The sequence below is a fragment of the Lissotriton vulgaris genome, chromosome 2_1 (assembly GCF_964263255.1).
Source record: "Lissotriton vulgaris chromosome 2_1, aLisVul1.2, whole genome shotgun sequence".
Classification (NCBI taxonomy): Eukaryota; Metazoa; Chordata; class Amphibia; order Caudata; family Salamandridae; genus Lissotriton; species Lissotriton vulgaris.
The window spans coordinates 312,611,891-312,633,203 of record NC_141687.1 but is presented as its reverse complement, the minus strand read 5'-3'; the positions used below and the strand labels follow the sequence as shown (position 1 = coordinate 312,633,203).

At 48.5% G+C, this 21,313-nt stretch overlaps 1 protein-coding gene across 2 annotated transcripts in view; it reads left to right on the top strand.

Moving 5' to 3' along the window:
• The window catches only part of LOC147730245 (multidrug and toxin extrusion protein 1-like), a 673,781-nt gene that overhangs the window by 362,782 nt on the left and 289,686 nt on the right, over nt 1-21,313 (top strand). For both annotated transcript variants that reach the window (XM_086958536.1, XM_086958535.1), the window contains exon 3: nt 4,980-5,048. In XM_086958536.1, the coding sequence (XP_086814662.1) occupies nt 4,980-5,048 (69 nt within the window). The remainder of the gene's footprint in view (nt 1-4,979; nt 5,049-21,313) is intronic.

Below are 21,313 nucleotides of genomic sequence, written 5' to 3'. Positions count from 1 at the left end.
ATATAGGGAGACCCTGTCTTCAAAACCCGGGGCCCAGGTGATTCCATGCAGGTCGGGGTGCGAGCGGAACATGGCCGCAAGTGGCTCCAAGGCCAGCGCAAACAGGAGTGGTGACAGGGGGCAGCCCTGCCTAGTGCCACGATGAAGCGCAAAGGAAGCCGACATGCGACCGTTAACCGTGACAGCGGCCAGTGGGCACGCATAAAGAAGTTGCACCCAGCCCAGGAAGCCCGGTCCAAACCCAAGCTTTGCTAACACCGCCCAAAGGTAGCTCCATTCCAGGGAGTCAAAGGCCATCGTGGCATCAAGGGAAGCAAGTACCGCCGGTTCCTCCAGGGTGTGAGCCCTGGCCATGACACCATGCAGCCGTCGCAGGTTGAGGGCAGTGTTGCGGCGGGGAATAAAACCTGATTGGTCCGGGTGTACCAAGTCGCTAATGACTCCGACCAGCCGATTTGCAAGCAGTTTAGCCAGGATCTTGGGTTCCGCGTTGAGGAGAGAGATAGGACGGTAGGATCTACAAACGTCCCTCGGCTTACCTTTCTTGTGAATGACCACTATGGTGGCCAGTCGTTGATCCAAAGGGAGGACACCCTCCTCCCGGGCCCGCAGGAACATAGCTCTCAAATGAGGAGAGACCACGTCCGGCCTGATCTTGTATAACTCGACCGGTATGCCATTGGGGCCGGTAGCTTTACCCGACCGCAGGGCGCGGATCGCCAAGGCAATCTCGTCCGCGGTTATATCTCGATCCATATCAGCACGTTCCTCGTCAGAAAGACAGGGGAGGTCAATCGTCGAGAGGAACTCGGCTGAATCATCCTCGGAGCGGTCAGAACCAGAAGTATAGACACCCCGGAAGTAGTCTGCAAAAGACTCGGCAATAGCGCTCGGGTCCGTGACCGCCACTCCGTCATCGCCCAGGATCTCCGGAACCACACGGCTCGCCATCTCGCGCCTGTCCAACCAGGCCAGCAACTTACCGGCCTTATCACCAACGTCATAAATACGACCCTGCTGTTCCTTGGCCAAAACTAGGGCGGCATTCGTAGCGAGATCATGATACTCCGACTGTTTCAGGGAGAGGTCGTGTAAAAGAGAGAGGTCTGGCTCAGGCCCCAAACGGGACTCGAGATCCAGGACTTCTTCTTCAATATGCAAAAGGTCGGCATCACGAGCCCGCTTAGCCTCCGCGATGAGAGCTAGGGCCTCACCCCGCAACACAGTCTTGAATGCTTCCCACAGGGTGACCGCCGAGCCAACCGAGCCGGCATTTTCGGAGAAATAAAAGTCTATGGCCTTGGCTAGGAGTGCGCGCGTCTTGTGGTTGCGGAAATACCAAGGGTTCACCGCCACCGGACGGCTGGACAGGACGATGCCAAAGTCGAACGAGACCCACAACGGAGAGTGATCAGAAACGCCCCGTGCCAGAAAACGGGCCTCAGATACGGCAGGCGAGTGTGCCGCAAGGGTAAGGACATAATCTATACGGGACAGACTCCCATGGGCACTGGAGAGGAAGGAAAAGTGGCGAAGCGCGGGGTGCAACAGTCGCCAGCTATCCACCAAACCCATGGAGTCGAGGAAGGCCGGCAACCACATTTGGGAACTCCGGAGGTCCCTCGGCGGTTGGCGATCCAGGGTGCCAGAGCAGACTGAGTTGAGATCACCCCCCAGGATCAATAAGCCCGCAGGCAGGGACAAAATGGCGCCACCAAGGTCCTGAAAGGTGCTGGATTGGAGGCCTGGGGGAACATAAACCTAAAGCAGCGCTAGGGCACGCCCCTCCCATCTTCCCGCCACGGCGGCGTAGCGCCCCCTATCATCAAGCACTGTGACGTCTATTTCAAGGGGAAGGGACGCACGCACAAGGATGCCCGCCCCCCGGGAACCCGAGGAGAACCCAGAGTGGGCAACCATTTTGTAGCCTTTACGGTTTAGGGCCTTGCAGGAGTTCCCTACCAAATGCGTTTCCTGCAGAAGCACAACATCAGGCATATGTCTCTTTATCAATTGGATTACCATCCCTCTCTTAATTCGGTCACCCAACCCATTAACATTCCAGCTAAGCACTTTTAAATTCCTACCCCCCATCGTCCAACAACCCGCCCCACCCGGCCCCAACCAACGTAATCATCAAGTATACAGTAAAAAACACAATCCATTGCCTCAAGAAAAGGGAAGAGAAAGAACAAACGAACAAATAAACTTGCATAGTTGCACCCCCCACCCTGCACCCCTGCATATGACTGAAAAGCCCCCCCAACCAGCAGTGTGCCTGTCGCCCCATAACTACTCTACAAGAAGACACCCAGAGGAGTAAGGAATCTCCGCGAACACCCCCCGCCACCCTCCATGTACAGACAGGAAAGTCAACAGGGTAGATTAAGGCAACATCCGATAGTCCTATGAGGCAGAAATAGCAAACGATGAATCACCCACTATAGAGCCAAGTCTCACAGGTCGGGGCCACCAGCAGCACCTCCTTCATGGTCATCCTGAGCATCTCGGCGCGGCGATAAAGTGTCCAGCCAGTCACTTACATTTTCAGCAAAGTCAAAGAAGAGGGCATGGCCCTCGTATTCGATTCGGAGCTTGGCAGGGAACATCATGGAATATTTGAACCCCAAGTCCCGTAGTCTTCGCTTCACCCCCGCGTAGCTCTGGCGCTGTCGTTGTACCGTCCTGGTGAAATCCGGATAGAAGTGGACGTCGGCGTTCTGGAATTTAAGTGGTCCATGCCATCTGGAAGCCTGCAGGACCGCGTCTCTGTCTCGGAAATTGAGCAGCCGGGCCACGATGGGTCTGGGCGCCACGCCCGTCTTCGGCGGGCCACCCGGCACTCGGTGCGCTCGCTCCACCGAGAAAAAGTTGCTAAGGCCAGGCGGTGCCAGATGGGTCTTGATCAGATCTTCCACGAGGAGGTCCGTCGCCGCCTCCTCTGAACCCTCCGGTACCCCGACAAGGCGGACGTTCTGCCGCCTGGCACGGCTCTCAAAGTCCTCCAGCCGCCTTGAGAATTGTTCCGCGGTCCTCTGCAGGTTCCGGACCTCCGTTTGCAGGTCCGAGACGTCGACCGTTAGGCTGGATGTCTTAATGTCCAGATTCTTGACTCGATCGTTAGTTTTACCCAAGTCGGCTCTAATGAGAGTCAGGTCGACGGCCTTAGTGTCCACTTTATGTGTAAGGACTTCATGCTGTTGCTGCATGTCCGCCCGAAAACTAGTGATGGCCCCCATGATGTCACTCAGAGTAGGCTCCGAGCCGTCTGGCGAGCCCGAGGACGGGAGGGTCTTGGCAGAGGGTCCGGTAACAGGTGGCGTCTTTGGCTGGGTATAGCGCTCAATCCTGTTCTGCTGCTGCTGTGTTTTGCCACGGACGCCCTTGCCCGAAGTCTTGTCGGGGTCCCCTTTGCCCGCCATGTTAGGTCCGACAAGAACAAAGGGCTATGCCAGGTCAGCCCGAGCCCAGTGAGCCGGAGATCTTGTCCGGGCCAGACAGTAGGAGGCCGCCTCAGGAACGCACTGAGAGCAGAAACACCCCACCGGTGAAGACGACAGGCAGGCACTCCGCAAGTCGGTCGTGCGTAGTGGCGAAGTCCGGAGAGACAATGGCACTGCACTGGCACGGAGTCCCACTCGACGTAGCTCAGCGTAGGAAACACCGACCTGCGATCTAAAAACGGTTTTCGCCTCAGTGGACCATCAGCAACTAGTATCCACCCTTGTGGATCAGGATTTCGGGCAGGATATTTGCGGAGGATCGGAAGGTCCGCGGAGCTCCGAGCTTACGCGGCCATCTTGGTTGCCCGCGAAGCTCCTCCCCCTAGAGCAATTTTTAAAAAAATCTGCCACTAGGTATCCTATGGAAGCAACTGGGGTTTGTCAAGTGGGACCTCATTAGCATTTCTACAGTGTGGGATGTCTGGATTCAGGACCCCCTGTCAGACTTACAGCCAGAATATAATTTGGCACCTTCCGAGTCTTATAGGTACTGGCAACTCCGGCATGCGCTTAGGGTGGTGTTGATGATGGGTTAGAGGACAGGCTGTTGGGGGATCCCATGCCCAGGAAATCCACGACATTGACACACCACTGATGTCCTACAACATTTCCGAGGACAATGGGGGCACCTTTGGGTAGTCTTGACAATGGAGAATGAGCAGAGGCCTTTGGTGCCCCAAGAAAGGTAGCCTTACAATCAGGGAGGACTACCACTGAGCTGTGCTTACAAGATTGTGGGCAAACTAGATCCTTCTTCCATATCCTCTGGGAATGCCCTCTGATAAGGGACTTCTGATAGAGCATTGTGGAATGTCTGGTGAGAGTGCAGGGGAAGGGAACTAATGTCTCTGCCAAACAATGTGTTCCTAATATATGGGGTGAATGGGGTCAGCAAGACACAGCGGACATGTATGACACTGGGCTTAATGGTGGTGAAAAGGAATGTAGCAAAAGCAGGCCCTGGACCTATGGGCATGGAAGCGAGGCATGGATTGGTGCATGTTAGCTGCAAAAGTGGTGTATGAGGGGAGAGCATACACCCGGAATTGGAAGAAAGTATGAAGAAGTTGGAACTCATAGAGGGGACTGATTCAGAGGGAATATGAGTTTAATAGTGGGAGTGCACCTAGTTATCAGAGAGCTGCGAGGTAATAGTGAAACAAGAGGGGCTTCAGGGGATGGGTAGGAAGGCTACAAGCAATTCTTGATTGTATTATAAGGTGCAGAACAGTGCTATTGCTAAATAATGTTGATGGTATCATAACATTCTTAATAAAGAGATCTTTTGAAAAAATAAATCAGTTTTGAACACTAGGGCACAGAGAGGTTACTCTACGTTGTTCGTCAGGAGGTAAATCTGCTCAGACCTTGTTCACAATTAACAACTTAACTACTGAACCACATTTCCTCTGCATATGGTGAATTATTAGTTTGAGCACCTGCCTCTGATTTAATTACAGCTGTGTTTGTTTCCAGGTCATGGCCGTCCTGGGTTTTGCTTTGGGAGTCGGATTCTCTGCAGCAACTGACACACTCATATCACAGGTGAATACTGTCATGATATTTTCTTATACTTTATATCTTATGATTGATTTCTTGCCTGCAATGATTTTAGAGTTGCAAGGTATGTGATTGTGCATTTAAACGTATCTTCTACCTACAAGGGACCCCTAAAGCACTGAATCTCTGTCCTTGAAGTGAAGAAGTTTCACCAGCATCATGTGAGGGGGGAGCCCAGAGGTGGGCACCGCGCTGAGACCCGGTACACCCTCTCGAGGGAATAAAAGGGTGTAAGGATGGGGTGAATATTTTGGACCAAGCCTCTAGGTAGGCAATGGGGTTAGACCCATCAAGTCCCTCCAGCAGCCCCAGAATATGACTATTGATCCTCCGGGAGTGACCCTCCAAGTCATCTGCTCTAGTCTCCAACTGTGTTACGCAAACTTGTAGGTCCAGGATTGCCGCCTGATGATTCTTCATGAGTGGCTGTAGGGCAGAAAGGGTTTTCTGGACGTCTGTGACTCTGTCCGCAAGCTTGCAGTGGTCATCCCGGAGGAAGTTCAGGTCTGTGGCTAGGGATCCAGATCTATCCTCCATGGTGATCCTGGAGTGTTCTATTGCTGCCAACACTTTGTCCAATTCGTCAGATATGGAGAGGGTCTGCTCTCCCTCCTTCCCCTTCATATGGCATCGGGAGCTAAGGAGACCAGTTGCGCGAAAGCACCCACCCAGGGCCTGAGCCCAATCTGCCCATAGTGTAGGTGATCAATACAGCCCTAGCTGAGGGTCTGGGGAGGACACTTGTATCTAGGCAGGTGGTCCTCCCACCTACGGTATCCACTGTGTCAGCTGCAATCAGGCCGCAGAGATCAACTGCGGTCTACCTTCTCCTCGAAGTGACTACTTGTGCTGTGAAGGGTCCTGCTTGCAATTCAACAGGAACCTCCACTCTACACAGCCCTGGCCTGGCCCCACAAGATAAGAAGAACGCTGGGTGAAGGTAGAGTGTCACAGATCTTCAGTCCTCTGACGGCGCCCCATGCCTCCATTATGGCACCAGATCCCACTGCCCGCAGCACCCCTCAAGACCACCCCGGTAGAGCCTCTCACATCTCAGGGCCTCCCCGGAGCCCATGGTATTTCAATTGGCCCTGTTAGGGGGTGGGATGGGGAGACCAGGAGTCCAATGGCACTCGGTCCAGCAGCCCTATTCAGTCCTGTGTCTCACCCCGATTGCTGTGCCACCACAAGGGCCGGAACGGGATTGCTGCCATCAGCCCCCTCGACCTCCTTCACCTCCCAGGGGCCAACAGCTGCCACATCTCGTTCATGGACTGAGACAGGGGCCGGGACAGGAGTGCAGCCACCAGCCCTCGCAACCATTTCCCCCTCCCTGGGGGACAACAGCTCGTCAGCACAAGGATCAGCGCCTCTCCGCATCTGTGATTGCTGGGCAGGTGCTGCAGGGCTCCTTGTGGCCTCCAGGACTTGTCCGCCGAGTGGGTGCAAGTTGATTCCCCGCTGCAAGTACAACTTCTAAGGGGAATACTCCGACAGGTGGGTAGTCTCCCCACAACTCCTCACAGGACCCCTGCTGGAGGGTCGGCCTGCCTTTCCCTCTTGAGAGGAGCGTTACACGCTCACGTGGACCAGCAGGGGCTGGGTGCCAACATGTTGCAAGTGGATTTACGGCATCGGGACTCAGGGCTCCTTCAGCACTCTGAGACCGGACCGGAGCAAGGGTATATGCCAGGAAGCGGCACAGCTCACAGTGCTCCCCGAAGTGTTATAGCGGACCCATGGGTGCCACTGGTGAGGATGGATTCCAATGGTTAGGCAAAACCATAAAGCTCTAGGCAGCCACGTTAGCCATTAAATTCAGCCATGGCCTGCTGCCCAAACCATTCTTACAAACCACTTGTATAAACGGGATGGTTAGTAGTTATGTTGTTACTAACATTGGCAGCATAGCAGGGGCAAGCTGCAGTGGCCTCCTGACGAGAGCCCTGGCACAAATATTTACTGGTTATAATGCAAGAGACAGCTGAACATGACCAATGACCGTATGGCTTTAAAGTAAACCCACAGAGTAATTGGTCATATTCAGTGAACCTACAGCCCCAGCGCTGCTGCTTGACTAGAGGCCTATCAGCCGGCACTCTGAAATGAAATGAAATGAAATGAAATTGGGTTTATAAAGCGCATGGCTGCCCTAAAGCGTCCCAGCGCTGGTAAACTGATAACAAAGAACTCAAGAAAGGGAAGGTCTTAAGGAGTGATGGGGAAGAGAAAGGTTTTAAGTGCTTTTCTAAATTTGAGGTAGGCGGATTCCATCCGGAGATCCCTGGGGAGTGCGATTCCACTTATTTGCCGCATTCAGCGAGAACCGGCGGCCTCCGGTATGAGCTTTCTTTACTCTCGGAGTGAAGGCCAGGTTTTCTGTGTCGGACCGAAGGGCCCGGGCCGATTTGTAGGGGCGAATCAGACCTCTCAAGGCCGGAGGGCCTTTACTAAGCAGTGTTTTATGAGCGATACAGAGTGACTTAAAAGCAATTCGCTCCTGGATTGGGAGCCAGTGAAGGGCTTTTAACAGAGGTTTGGCTGACGCCCGTCTAGGCGCCCCCATGAGCAGCCTGGCTGCAGCGTTCTGTACTCACTGGAGGATATTAATAGTGGCCAGAGGCGCGGCCAGGAGGAGAGCGTTGCCATAATCCAGTCTGGACAGAATTAGGCCCTGGATTAGTGACTTTCTCGATTGAAAAGGCAGGAGGGGGAGGACCTTCCGAACTGCTCGTAATAAGCCGAAACGGCCTCCTGCGACTTCCTGCGCATGGGTCTTGAATGTTAATTGGGGTTCAAACCAAACCCCCAGGCTTTTAATTTTCTCCTTGGGAGAGGGTAAATCCCCATGCAGGGGGGCCACAGCTCAGAGGGCAGGGATGTAAATTGGTGGCCCAGCATCATGATCTCAGTCTTAGCTCCATTTAGTTTGAGCTTTGAGTCCGACATCCAGGAGGAAATTGCAGTTAGGCACTTCGGGAGGTCATCTGGGCATCCCCCTTGTTGCGACAGCGAGACGACAAGTTGGGTGTCGTCTGCGTAGCTGATGGATTTGATCCCAAAGGGGGCTACTACTTCCTCTAACAGGGCCATATAAACATTAAACAGTGTGGGGCTCAGGGAGGAGCCCTGAGGAACCCCACACTGCAGGGGAGTGGATTTAGACATAGATCCATTTTCCCATATCCTAAAGGAACGTTTGTCCAGGAAAGATTGCAGCCATCTGAGGGCTGACCCTGTGACGCCTAGCTTGGCAAGACGTTGAACAAAAGTTGCATGGTCAACGGTATCGAATGCAGCGCTTAGATCCAGGAGGATCAGGGCCGCTGAACCCCCTGAATCTAAGATGCATCTTGCCTCTTCCCCCACTGCTATGAGGGCGGTGTCCGTGCCCTGACCTGGGCGAAAGCCCGTTTGGGAGTCGCTCAAAAGACCATTGGTCTCCAAGAACTCTGAGAGCTGCCTATTCACTACCTTTTTGGCCACTTTGCCCAGTCCAGGTAGAAGGGAGATGGGGCGGAAATTGGCCAAATCGGATGTGTCTAGCCCCGGTTTCTTTAGAAGCGTTTTGATTTTGGCCTGTTTCCAGCTCGGGGGCACTGTACCTGTGGTGAATGACGTGTTTAGCAACTCTGTGGCTAAAGGAGCGATGGTGCTCATGATTTGTTTAAGAATATGCAACGGGACTGGGTCAGAAGGAGAACCACTTTTTATATTAGATAAAGTGTTGCAGAAGTCATCCCTGGTGATACAGCTGAACGCCTCAAGTTGGGGGCTGGTAGAAGCAGGGAAAGGGACTTCGGTGGGATGTGTGACAGGTGATTGAGGGAGGCTGTCAAGGATTTTCTGTATTTTTCCGTCAAAGAACTCTGCTAACTGGTCGCATTTTAGTTCGGGGTCGTTGTGTGCGATTGTTGGGGCTGGAATTTTAAGAAGCTGGTTAACAATTTTGAACGTTTCCCTGGAAGAGTTGGCTGACCGTAAAATTTTCTCCTCGAAAAAGTCTGCCTTGGATTTCAGCCGTGCGGCTTTATAGCGTCTCAGAGCAGCTTGGTAGGAGGATTTACTGTTGAGTGCCCAGTCTTTCCGCCACATACGCTCAGCTCTTTTACAGGCTTTTCTAAGCTCTCTTAGTTCGGGCGTGAACCAAGGGGATTTGAAGGTACTGCTCTTTTTTGTGGTCGATTTAAGGGGCAGGACCGTGTCCAGGGAATTAGTAAGCCAATCGTGGAAGTTTATATCTGCTTGCAGGACATCGGATTCTGCAGGGGGTACCGATTGCTCGAGGGCACTTTTCAGATTTTCTACCGATAGCCTCGGCCAGGGTCTTTGAAGTATACGGGAACAGGAGGTCCTGGTCTTTTCAGTCTTTCAACCCTGGTCCTGGAGCAGTGTCTGACTCAGACACTGCTCTAATGCAGTTTGTGTTAGTAAACAACATGAAGGCAGTGCCAGGATTGGTTAGGGCAGTCAAACCTTGCACTCTAAAGGAGACAGAGGAGCAGAGGCTGTATTCCCCCCAGCACTGCAACATTGTACTGGTTAGAGAGACTTCAAGTGCACATGTTGAGCTGGCCTCATTATGACACCAGTCTAGCCTGAGATTCGCACTTCGCTTCTAGACCTCGCTGAAAACCTTTCTTTTACCAATCGAACTCTTCTCCGCCCTCAAGGAGTTATCAACCCGACCCGTGGTGCAATTTAAAGAGTGCAGCAGCAAAAGCATTTATATAAACTGTAGAGTTTGTGGTGGTTCATGGGGGGCAATGCCCTTAGATCCCTACACTCCTGGGTGATGGACCCATAATGTTTGATGGCAGACACTTACCTCATCTTGCTGGTACTTTCACAGCATGCCCCTCTCTGGGTAGTTCTTACAGAGACACATAGCGTATTCCATGTTAAGTGAGAGGTAAGTACCCATTCTCTGTGCCTGATATTACAATTGATTCTTCTCCAAATTGGAAACAACAGAAGATTGTGAGGGCTTATGCCTTTAATTTTTGTGAGGAAAAGAAAGACAAGGGATTTTTACTCTGTCTGTGGGGTACTGTAGGGTACATTGTTCTTTGTTTTGATCAGGCATTATTTTCCTCTGCTAATGTCCTGTGGATAAATATAGGTATGTTTTCACCCTTTGATTGATTTCTAGTTATCAGTGTGTTTGTAGACTTGGCTACTACTGTCGTAGTTAAGCACTGTCATCATGTTTCTCCTTCTACCTCTATGGAGAAGTATCTTCATGAAGTCTGAGACAGGGGGCATAGGTCAAATATTCCTCCTATTTCTGAGAGAGATCTGCAAGAGGAGGTGAAATCACTATTGGTGGCTTACAATTGCTGATGTAAGAGAAAATCGCCATCTCAAATTACTCAACTCTCGTCAGGGAAATCCTAGTCGTCTGTCTCCTCATCTTTGTATTCTTTATGGGCCTGGATTATGACAAAAACGAGTTGGGGTTTTATGGTGACTTCTCTGCACCAAGAGGAAAATATAACTTGAAGGAGAATCTCAGAATATAATATCGTATCCTTTCTCTAATCTCCAGCCACTGGTAGAAGAGAGTGAGCCTGACACAAGTAGGGAATGGCTCCGTCAGTTCTATAGGCCCTCTTTCCCCAGAGTTCTAATAATTCATGCCATTCTGAAACTCTTGAAATGAGAATGGAACCATCCAGACAGAGAATGTCTGCAGATTTGTGGGTAAGTTATATCCTCTTGAGAAAGGAAAGATTAAATTGCCACGGTTGCTGGTGGCTGACCCCCTGTTGGCAAACATGGTAGGCAAAACATCTCTACTTACCAAGGATATTGTAATGTTGGATCTGGTATATAACAAAGTTGAGAGTGCACTGAATAGAGCTCATGCTGGTCTCAGTCTGGCAATAAGATCAAAAATCAATCCAGTATCGGCATCTTTGTCCTTGGTGAAGGATTTTCAAGCTCTTTCATCCAGTATCCAAAACTAGTCTTAACTGTTGTGGCAGTAGTTTGCCGTTGGACGAGAAAGGGAATGTACTTCCAGTTCTTCTATAGGAAAGAGTCTGTGGGTGTTGTTCCACAGTATTTCTGGTCAGAAAGTTATCAAGTGAATCGAGGACGATCATAGACCTGTGATTTCTAAAACAGTTCCGCCCACAAGTTTACTTCAGGATCAATATATTTACCCTCATTTCTGGGAGCAATTTCCCTAAAAATCTAATAAAAAAAACGATCCCCAGAATATGTTCCTCCACATCCTGATCTCACATTCCCATCAGAGTTTCTCAGGTTTGCTTTCGGGAACAAGCAATGGTAGTTTTGAGCATTGCCTTTCACAGAGAGGTCCCTTATCAAACGTTTTTGCAAAGTTTAGGCCCTGGTATTGCATTGCCTCATGCTCAGAGGGTGATAGACCATTATTATCTGGATGACCTGCTAATCCAGTTTACCTATCATGACAAGTCTCTGGATGTCATGGCCTTAATGCTTCTTCATACATTGTTGATTTCTAATCAACTGAGCAAAGTTTCAGCTCAGCCCTGCTCAGAGGCTGGACAATATAATAGCTGTGTTTAACACACCTCAGGGACTAATCCTATTTCCAGAGGATCATGCGAAGAGACCTCTTTTTTTTGTTCGTGTGCAAATCTGAGAATCCTCCCTTGGGTGTTTATACACATGGGGCAGTTGGTACTTCACATCTTGACCCACTGTCAGTCCCTCCTAGAGAATTGCAAAGATCCAATTCCTGTCAATCCTGTGGTCATAGAAGGGATTTCCTAGTGGATGAAGCCCCTTTTTTACTTACAACAATCCAATAAACCCAATCACAGATGCCAGCAGCATGGGTTGTGGGGCTATTCTGGATGATCAGACTACTCAGGGTCTTTGGGGGTAGATTAGAACAGGTCATCCAACAGGAGGGAGATGTTATCTATTTGAGGGACAGAACAATTTTTTTCAGATCTGCTAAGGGGAAGATCCTTTGTAATAAGCGCAGACAAAACCAACAATGCCTTATTTGAACCAGCTCATTAAATCTAATAACTCATCAGATGTTTGGGTGGAGCACAATCTCATGAGCCTCGGGTCCATTTACCTCAGAGGAGTTCTAAATCTAAAGGCAAACTATCTCAGAAGGATTTGTCTACGCTCTCAGGACTTTGTCTCCCGCGCTCTTACATTTTGGGAGATACGTGAGAGATGGGGATCTATTTGCGATACAGAAGAACTCTCAGCTTCTGCAATTTCTTTCAAGATGCTAGGATCAGCAGGCTGTAGAAATAGAAACTTTGACCAGCCCCAGGGTAGATGATCTTATCTATGCCTTCCCCCTCATTCCTCTAAATGCAAGAGTTCACGTAAGACTCCAGAGGGAATCAGTGGAGATGAATATGGTCCTTCGGTTCCTGATAAGCAGACTGTGGTTTTCTCTCCTGAGACTCCTAGCAGTGGAGCAGGAATGGATACTACCTTTCTTGCCATCCCCTCTAAATTACCCTCTTCCACCTCTAGACACCCTACTCCGATTTAAACTGCTGATTCAGAGGTTGAGAGGGCAGGTTTCCTGAATAATGGTCTCTCTCTTTAGCTGTCTCTGAATCTCTGCAAGCCTCCAGAGGGCAGGCCAAGAATAGGACCATCATTGGGCTTCTTTCGATGCTTGATGTAAGGCATTGAAGTCTACCTGGAGTGATCTCTATCCAATAGAACCTCTAGTTTGAAAGCTATTTATGGATTGAGACCAAGGATTTAAGATTGTTTTTCAGCTTGAGATCTAACGCTAGTCTTGTTTTTCCTCCAGAGGGCTCCCATTGAACCTTAGAAGTGGTGTCTGAGCACTTAAGGTGTTTTTTCTAGGTTCAATAAGCACCTCAAAGATAACAAGGGAATTAAGGGCCTTTGTATGTCGACACCTTAACTTCAGAATTTTTGAAGATAGAATGGTCTCTCTGGACCTGAGATTAATTCTAATTTTCATAGAAGTCAGGAGAACATACTACCTTTCCTCACAGCCAAACACCAACAGCTCATGTCCTTTTGTACATCTTTTAGATGTGGTGAGGGCAGTCAAAACCTACACAATTGCAAACAGCTAACCGTGCTAATGCAAACCATAAGCAAGGAAAGTTTGCATACAACTCTCAGGCACTAGTGCGAAAACATGCATAACTGCGTTTTGCATCAATTTCAGTCCGATAGCTCAATTCTAAAAAATCAAATAAGTGAATTTTCTAATCACATGACTTTTAGTCGTGTGCCAAAGTGAGGATTGCAACCAATTTGTTAGGATTGCAACCAAAGTGAGGATTGCAACCGGGGACCGCCCACGACCTTCAGAGTCTGAAGGGGGTGGGCGGTCCGGCGTAATGCTGACTGACATGCATTGTCAGGCTAGGAGGTGGAGCAGAGCGCTCAGCAGGCAGCAGCACAGGTGCGCATGCTGGGTTTAGGTCAGAGAATTTTTCCGACCAGCCCAGTCATGCGCACTAGTGTTAAGTCGGGCTAGCGACTGCGCATTAGGAGAGCGAGGGTTGCTCAACCGCCGGAACCCTCGGTCTCCTAATGGGCAGCAGGGCGGCGAGTATCCCTGCTAAGCCAATGCTGGCGCTGCTGGCGCAGTGTCAGTATTGGCTGAGACTGGTTGGTGACGCAACTGTTGTTCCTGTTCACAAGTTGAAGGCAGAAGGCGCCAATGCGGGACCCCAGCCCAAGAGCAGAAGTGGCACGGACCCGGTAAGGTACGATTTTTTTTCCAACTCCCCCGACCCCCATCCCGCGCGATCCCCCTTCGAGTATTGCAAGCCGTTACTGCTCTCTCGGACCCTTTTCCCTACCCCTCCCAATCCTGCATGCGCTGCTTCTCTCTCTCAGACATGCTCCTGGACGCAGGGCTTCAAAGCAGCAGAAACAAAGAGCACTTCTCTCTAAGCTTAATATACTTGAGTAAACTCACAAAGGCCTTCGTCGACAGTGGCACAGTTCAGTCAAGGTGGAAGCCATGTTCTGGCCCTCACAGCTCCTGTCCCCACAGCTAACCAATCAAGCCCCCATTTACCAGGAGTAAATGCCTCTAACTCCTAAAATTGAGATGTACATCAAACCTGAGCCAGAGAATAACACAGCTGCTCACATAAAAGGTGTTGTGCATCATTTTCTAGCAGCCAAACCCCCACATCAGTTTTCGATGTAGGGGTACATTGTTTTCTGAAAAAAAGACAGCAAGATTTCCAGTTATAATCAACTTGGCCCACGCAGAGGTGGTTTGCTCCCCCTACCCCCTCCCCTTCTCCTCGGATGGAGATGTTTATAAGGGAAGAAACAGGAAGCCATGTTATTATTTTTGCCCCCTCTCTCGCTTTGCCACAGAGATACCTCTGTGATTAACAAAATAGTTATGTGTATTTTTTTTTTTATTGGGGTATTTGACATTCACTGAACTCCAATAACCTACAGACAGTGACTATGGCATGAGCGCATCGTCTGTGTGTGCATGGGCATGAGAACACACACGTGTGGAGTCGAGTTGACACCAAGTAATGCAGGTAATGTATGAGTGCTGTAATGAAAACTGCAGCAGGCTGTTAGTGAGTGAGGGGAGATCGTTAAGTAAACGTTCGATGTTAAAAAATTTGTGATCTACAAGTGGCGAGTTACAATCCGGATTCCGGGCAGCTTCCTCCCATACTTAGATTGGCAAATTGAGTGGCATTTACATTTACGGTTGTATTTATTTATTTATTTATTTGTTTACATAGAAACTTATATAGCTCACAGCTACCCCCCAATGGGGCGTCCCGGCGCTGAGAACAGTAAGCAGTTGTGAGTGTTTCTGTGCGACTAAGGGTTGGTAAACAGCTAGGTTTTTAAATTGTGTTGAAATAAGCATTCCTATTCTGTCATATGGAGGGACAGTGGCAAGCTGTTCCAGGATCGAGCAGATCTGTGTTTGTAGCGCTTAGAAACATTAGATATTTAGGTTGAGGCGCCTTACCAATTAAACTATAGGATCGTATCGTCTCTACCACATGACATTCCAGTTTATGTAATCTACACTTCGTTCATTTTGAACTGTCTTTTCTTCTGCCAGTAAGCTCTGAAGGCGCACAGAAAACAGTCTGGCAAAAACAATGAAAACCAACTGTCATTCGATTATAGCACTAAAGTACTCTTGGAACCCTATTGGACACTACAAATATTGAAAGATTCCCATACAAAACGTATGAGTAGCTAGACAATTTGTTATATATGTATTTATTGTGATTGAGTGGCAGCTCACAACATGTTGTTTCACAAAATCTGCAAACAAATACCTCCTGACTTTGCCTGATAATCTCTGCACACCACCAGCTTTCGCGGTGCCCCCGACTCTCAGTTTCCCTTTATGTCAGTCTCTCTGAATTTTCATCAAAGATTCCTCACCTTCTAATTAACATTTTTTTCTGGTCATTAAAAGTTCAATCCCCCCCTCCTTTCAGATGTTTACCTGCCCTCGTGGGTGCACACCTGGCACTCGCCATTAAACATGGCATGCACCCCAGATCCAATGTCACACATTTTCATTGGCTCATTTTAATGTCTGGAGGGCTTGGGACAGACAAGCTGACTTCACTGGGGATTTGATTACTCAAGCGCACCTCATTCGTCCAACTTCAATCCCCTCTGTGATGAAATGGTTTGATGCCTCCCCACCACACCCAGGCTCCAGACATCTCACTTTATGACCCTTTTAGCTTCAAAGGGAGGTGGCCATTGTTCACACCTGCTTGATGAAACTAGACCATTTGTTTTTATATATGTATTTATTGTGATTTTATGTGCAATCACTTAAGTTAGGCTGATAGATTGTCATTTTCGGTTATAAGGCACCTAATAGACCCTGGATGGTGGAAGAAAAATCTTTTATAGCAATGTTTCTCTGAGGTGTCATGCAATCTAAAATGTACTTACTGTTGTGGAGTGCATTGAGAAGGCATTTACGATCCTTTGTGTAGAGGTAACTAGCAAGCCAAACGTCTTTGGTCACTTGTGCGTAGAAAATATTTGAAAATCTAAAATGTAATTGCTCTCTTGTTGCATTTTGAAAGTAATGAATTGCATTTTTATGTGCTATTACATACAAGCGCTTGCCTTTCCTTTAACACGGTCCCCACTGGGAATCCTGACATAAGGCTATAACAATGGTTTAACAAACATATAAGCTGTTAAGATGATATGACTAAAGTAAATGTTCATATGCTACTATCTAGATTTTCTTTTAAGATCTTTGTCCATAGAGAAATTAGGGAGCCATTATGAAAGATACTTTTGGCAAAATATAATGAATAAAGAATGCAGTGGGCTTAGTGTGATGGGAAGGAAGTGGGGATGAGACAAAAGTGTGGATGTGAGTTTAGGCGGCAGAGACTGAAGAACGAAGGCAGCAGTGGCTGGGTGGTAGCTCAGCATTAGTACATATGAAAATAGATATATTAATTTCCACTGGTGGAACAGAGCAGATTGAGGCACATTTTAATTGGAAACATGTCATGTAATAAGGAGAGGCGAAAATGGTTTGAAATAGCAGTAAATTAACAATAAAAATTGGAGTAGGAGAACTTGATTTGTACTCACTTCAATGTTTGCCCTGAATGCATTGAAATTCATACCGGCAGGATGGGTGCCCAGTACAACTTTGCTTCCTAAAATTTGCTTGAAAATGCACCATTTGGGGCGTGGCTTGGACGCCGAGGAAGATGGCTGCTTAGAGCGTCTCTCCTCCCGTCACGAGCGGTTGAATCTTAAATTGGAACGCTTCTTCAGCTCTGTGGCTGAAATGTGACCGCAGTTTCAGGAACCGGAACGCTCACGGAACACGAGGAGCTGTCCCATGCGGTCGTAACTGCAGTGGTTCGGGAGCTGTGCCGTTTGAAGCTCCGGACACGCATGGCGGCAGAACGCGGTGATAGGAAGACGCGGAAGACGCGGAGCGAGAGGTAATCTCCAGCGTGCCGATGCGGGGAACCTGCCGTAGCGAGGAAGTTTGGAGCGGAGGTAAGGGCCAACGAAGGAATGTGCCCCTGAGCAGACGGACTGAAAGCACTGGACGCGTGAGTACTTGATGATCGTCCGTGCCGAGGCTTCCTCCGTCTCACACAAGATGGCGGCCGCCACTCAGTAATACACCGAGACAAAGTGACTCTCCCAGCCATCCTTGCCTGGAGCGAGAATGATAAATGATAAATGACTGATACTGATACTGAGGAGCATGTGGCAATGAGAGGTTAATGCTAATTCCACCAAACACCAAACACGTGTTCTGTGCCTTATACGTGATAGATGCCATTCTGTTGATGGGGGCTTAATGCTGAGTGCAGCTTCACACATAATGGATGCCATTCTGTTGGTGGGGGCTTAAAACTGAGTGCCTGCCTGCTACACCAGCGCTATCCCCGAATGCTGACTAGTCCCTAGAACCCAGCTTATGTTAATCTACAGAACATTACATGCAACAGCAGAAGAGCAATACTGACATCTGCGCTACCAGTTGAACATGTGAGCATATGGCAAATGAGAAGCTAATGTTAATGCAACTCAGTTAGCGCCACGTACACACAGTGAATGAATGAATGGGACGCCCTGCTTCTCAATGCCTTTTGCAACACCAACAGTGAGCTGAGTTCTGGCTGACCAATCTCCTAGGTAGGCTGGTGCTGGCTATTTCGCCCTGCGTGAGTGCGTGAGTGCCAAGGAGAGCTTTCAGGTCACTATCTACAATTCTAAGCAGCCCGGAGAAGGAGCCAGTGACCGCAATGGATACCAAGGACCAGGGAACCTTTAAGAGACTTAAATCTGATCACTCAAACCCGGGATCGCCTAACAAGCCGAAGAAGGTTACCCCGGACGCACTTGACATGATATTGAACAGGCTCGATGAGGTGAAGGACCTAGCCAAGGTCACTAAGGAGGAAGTGGTGGCAATCCGTCAAGATATCCGAGATACTAATGCGCGCCTGACAGAAACAGAATCCCGGATCAGTCGCCTGGAGGACATAGAGGTTAAAACCTCAAAGGCCTTGAAACACCTCCACATCTCCTCTGACCAGACAACCAGACGACTAGCCGAGTTGGAGGACAGGAACAGGAGAGGGAACCTACGCATATTTGGAATTCCGGAAGGATCAGAAGATTCGGATGGTTCATGCATCAAATTCTTGGAATCCTGGTTCACTAAAGCCACGAACATGACCTTCGCAAATCCTCTGGAATTTGATAGGGCGCACAGAGTCCCAGGAAGGATCACTAAAACACAGAAAGGACCAAGACCCATCGTATGTAAGCCCTTACGCTACCAACATGTGGAGCAAATCCTAGCCTTCGTGAGAAAACACAATCATATTCTATGGAAGGACACCAAAGTCTACATCTCTCAAGACTACAGTAAGGAGACCGTCGAAACAAGGAAGGCTTTCCTCGCCCTTCGTCCGCATCTGTCAGTGAAGGGATACCAATTTGGCTTTGCGGGCCCAGCTAAATACCGGGTGATGATACGTGGTTCGGCTCACTACTTTACGGATCCAATGAAGCTCAAACGCATGCTTGAGGATGCGGAAGAACGAGATATGGAGCGTGACATGGAAACTAACAACCCGGATGGTCTATCAGCCTCGGCTTCTGCTTCAGGATACAAGTGACCACAATAGGTCTTATCAACATTTTCTGTGCTCTGTGCTCTGTTGTTACTGAAAGCCTGATTGGCTTATTTGTTGCTGGGTTCCTACCGGATAGACCTCAAGTCTGCGGATGTACTGGAAGTTTCTTTCATTTACCTCTCTGGTTCATGCTGGAGTGGCCCAGCTGTCTTGGTCTTGATCGGATCCTCTTGTTTAAAGTTGGCTCGCCTGGTTGGCTCCAATGAGACGATGGCCGGTAATGTATACATTGTAAAGTGGTGTCTAACTCCAGACTCTGGTACACTGTCAGGCTACCCGGAGTAGACCGGATTCGTTCTGTCAAGCTATGTCTATTTGACTATTGACTACTGATGTTCTACTGTTCTACTGTTCTCTGTTCAGGTTCTTCGCCACTGATGCGATGTCTTAAATTCTACTAGCCGCTAGCTACTTGGTGCCTTGATGTGAGACATGATGTCATATGATCTTCTAATAGGTCATGTTGGTATCTTCTCAATTTTCTGCTCGATAATCACAGTTCAGTGTGCACTCAGAAATTATTCTGCCATACCAGGAAGTTATAATAAGTGGGTGTGCTGTTGAACACATGTCGGTTTTGCTGCTTTAACTCAACGTTCCACTGATTGCATAGCCTTTTATATGCATTTCCTGTTATGTATTGCTGTTCCAATGTCTTCAAATGACTAAGTTTAGACGGGGGGGCTGCTGCAGTTTTCCTCACGTCGCCATGCTTCTGTATTGCAATTGGGGTGGGTGGGGTGGGGGGCTGCGTGGGTTTAGGAGGGGTGGGTGTTGTGTTCTGTGTTTTGTGTTATTTTTCCTTATTTCTCCTCCATTCTCCTCCCCTCTTTTTCCTCTCCTTCTCGTATCATCTCTTTCCTCTCTTACCTGTCTCTTTGCTCTTGACTGGACATGTTGTATCATGCATATGATGTGTTTATATATCTATACTCAGACTGAGCGTACTATGTCTTCAGGTATCCAGTTATCTGGTGGTGGTTTCAGACTGTATCTCATCCTGAGTGGCAGAACAATGTGCCCTTCACATGATGTGCCGAATACCATGTGTTCCCTTGGGTCTCTTGTTACAACCATGACACATACACCATTATAAATGTCACGTAGAACGCTGTCCACTCCACTTGGTACAACCTCTCTTGATCGACTGAAAGTTTTATCTATGAATGTTAAGGGTCTGAATCAACCCGTTAAAAAACAAAAGATATTAGATTATTTGCGGAGACAAAAGGGGGACATTGTTCTGCTACAAGAAACCAAACTGGATGATAAACAATTCTACACTCTGCGCAACAAGTTTTATACAGAGGTTGTAGGATCAGGTGCACTCGGTAAAAAGAATGGGGTTCTGGTACTATTGTCAAAGAAGTCCAAGGTAGAGCTACTATCCTCCTCCTCAGATGAAAAGGGTCGCTGGGTTACGGTGAAACTCACTAAGGATAACACGGAATTCTTTGTCACTAATGTTTACGCACCTAACACTAATGATTTAGAATTCTGGCAGGATTTAGTCAAACAGATTGCGACGGTTCCTGACACGGCGATACACATAATTGGGGGGGACTTTAACCTTCCGTTTGACCCGGCCTTAGATAGGGACTCTAAGTGTACATTCAAGCCAAACAAATCACATGGTGCCTTCATCAAACTATGCCAACAATTCCACTTAATTGATGCGTGGAGGATACAAAACCCCACTGATAGAGACTACACATTCTACTCTTCCCCTCACGACTCGTTCTCCCGTATTGACTACATTTTCATTACACAAAATGGCGTAGCAAGGATAGAGGATACTTCAATTGAGCCAAGGGTACTGTCGGACCACTCATGTATATCTCTATCCATCAGTAACATTAAACCATCCCCTAAACAAACGGCCTGGAGACTTAACGAAGAAATCCTACACAAAGAACAGAATAGGACTAAAATCTTGGAGGCTATTAGATCTTATCTGGAGACTAATGTGAGGGGGGACACCTCAGAACTAGTGCGATGGGAAGCCCTAAAAAGCACAATAAGGGGAGTGTGCATCAAAATTCGTTCAGCAATGAACAGGGATTGTAATGCGAAGTTAGAAGGGTTGGAAGCTGAGATAGCTACTTTAGAGAACAAACACCAAATGACAAGGGACCAGGAAACGTTCAATGTCATGACCCATAGAAAATACGAATATAACAAGCTAGTGAGCGAAAGGGCGGGAGTGTGGCTGGATAGGAAGCGAAGGTTTAAGCTATGTGAATCTAACAAAGCCGGTAAGAGCCTGGCAGCATACTTAAAATTTAAAGTACAAAGGAATGCTATTAATGTTATCAGGGACTCGGCGGGAGTTGCTCATTCGGACCCTCAAAAGATATCTGAGGTCTTTAAAGACTTTTATGAGGACCTATACGCTAAAAATGAGTTGGTGATGGGGGACAAAATTCAAGAATATCTACAAGAATGTGCTCTACCAAAGTTAAAGCCTGAGGAACAACTCAGTCTGAATGGGCCGATCCTGGCTAACGAGGTAGAAAAAGCGATCAAGGGGTTAAAATGTGGGAAAGCACCAGGTCCGGACGGCTTCACGGCCAAGTT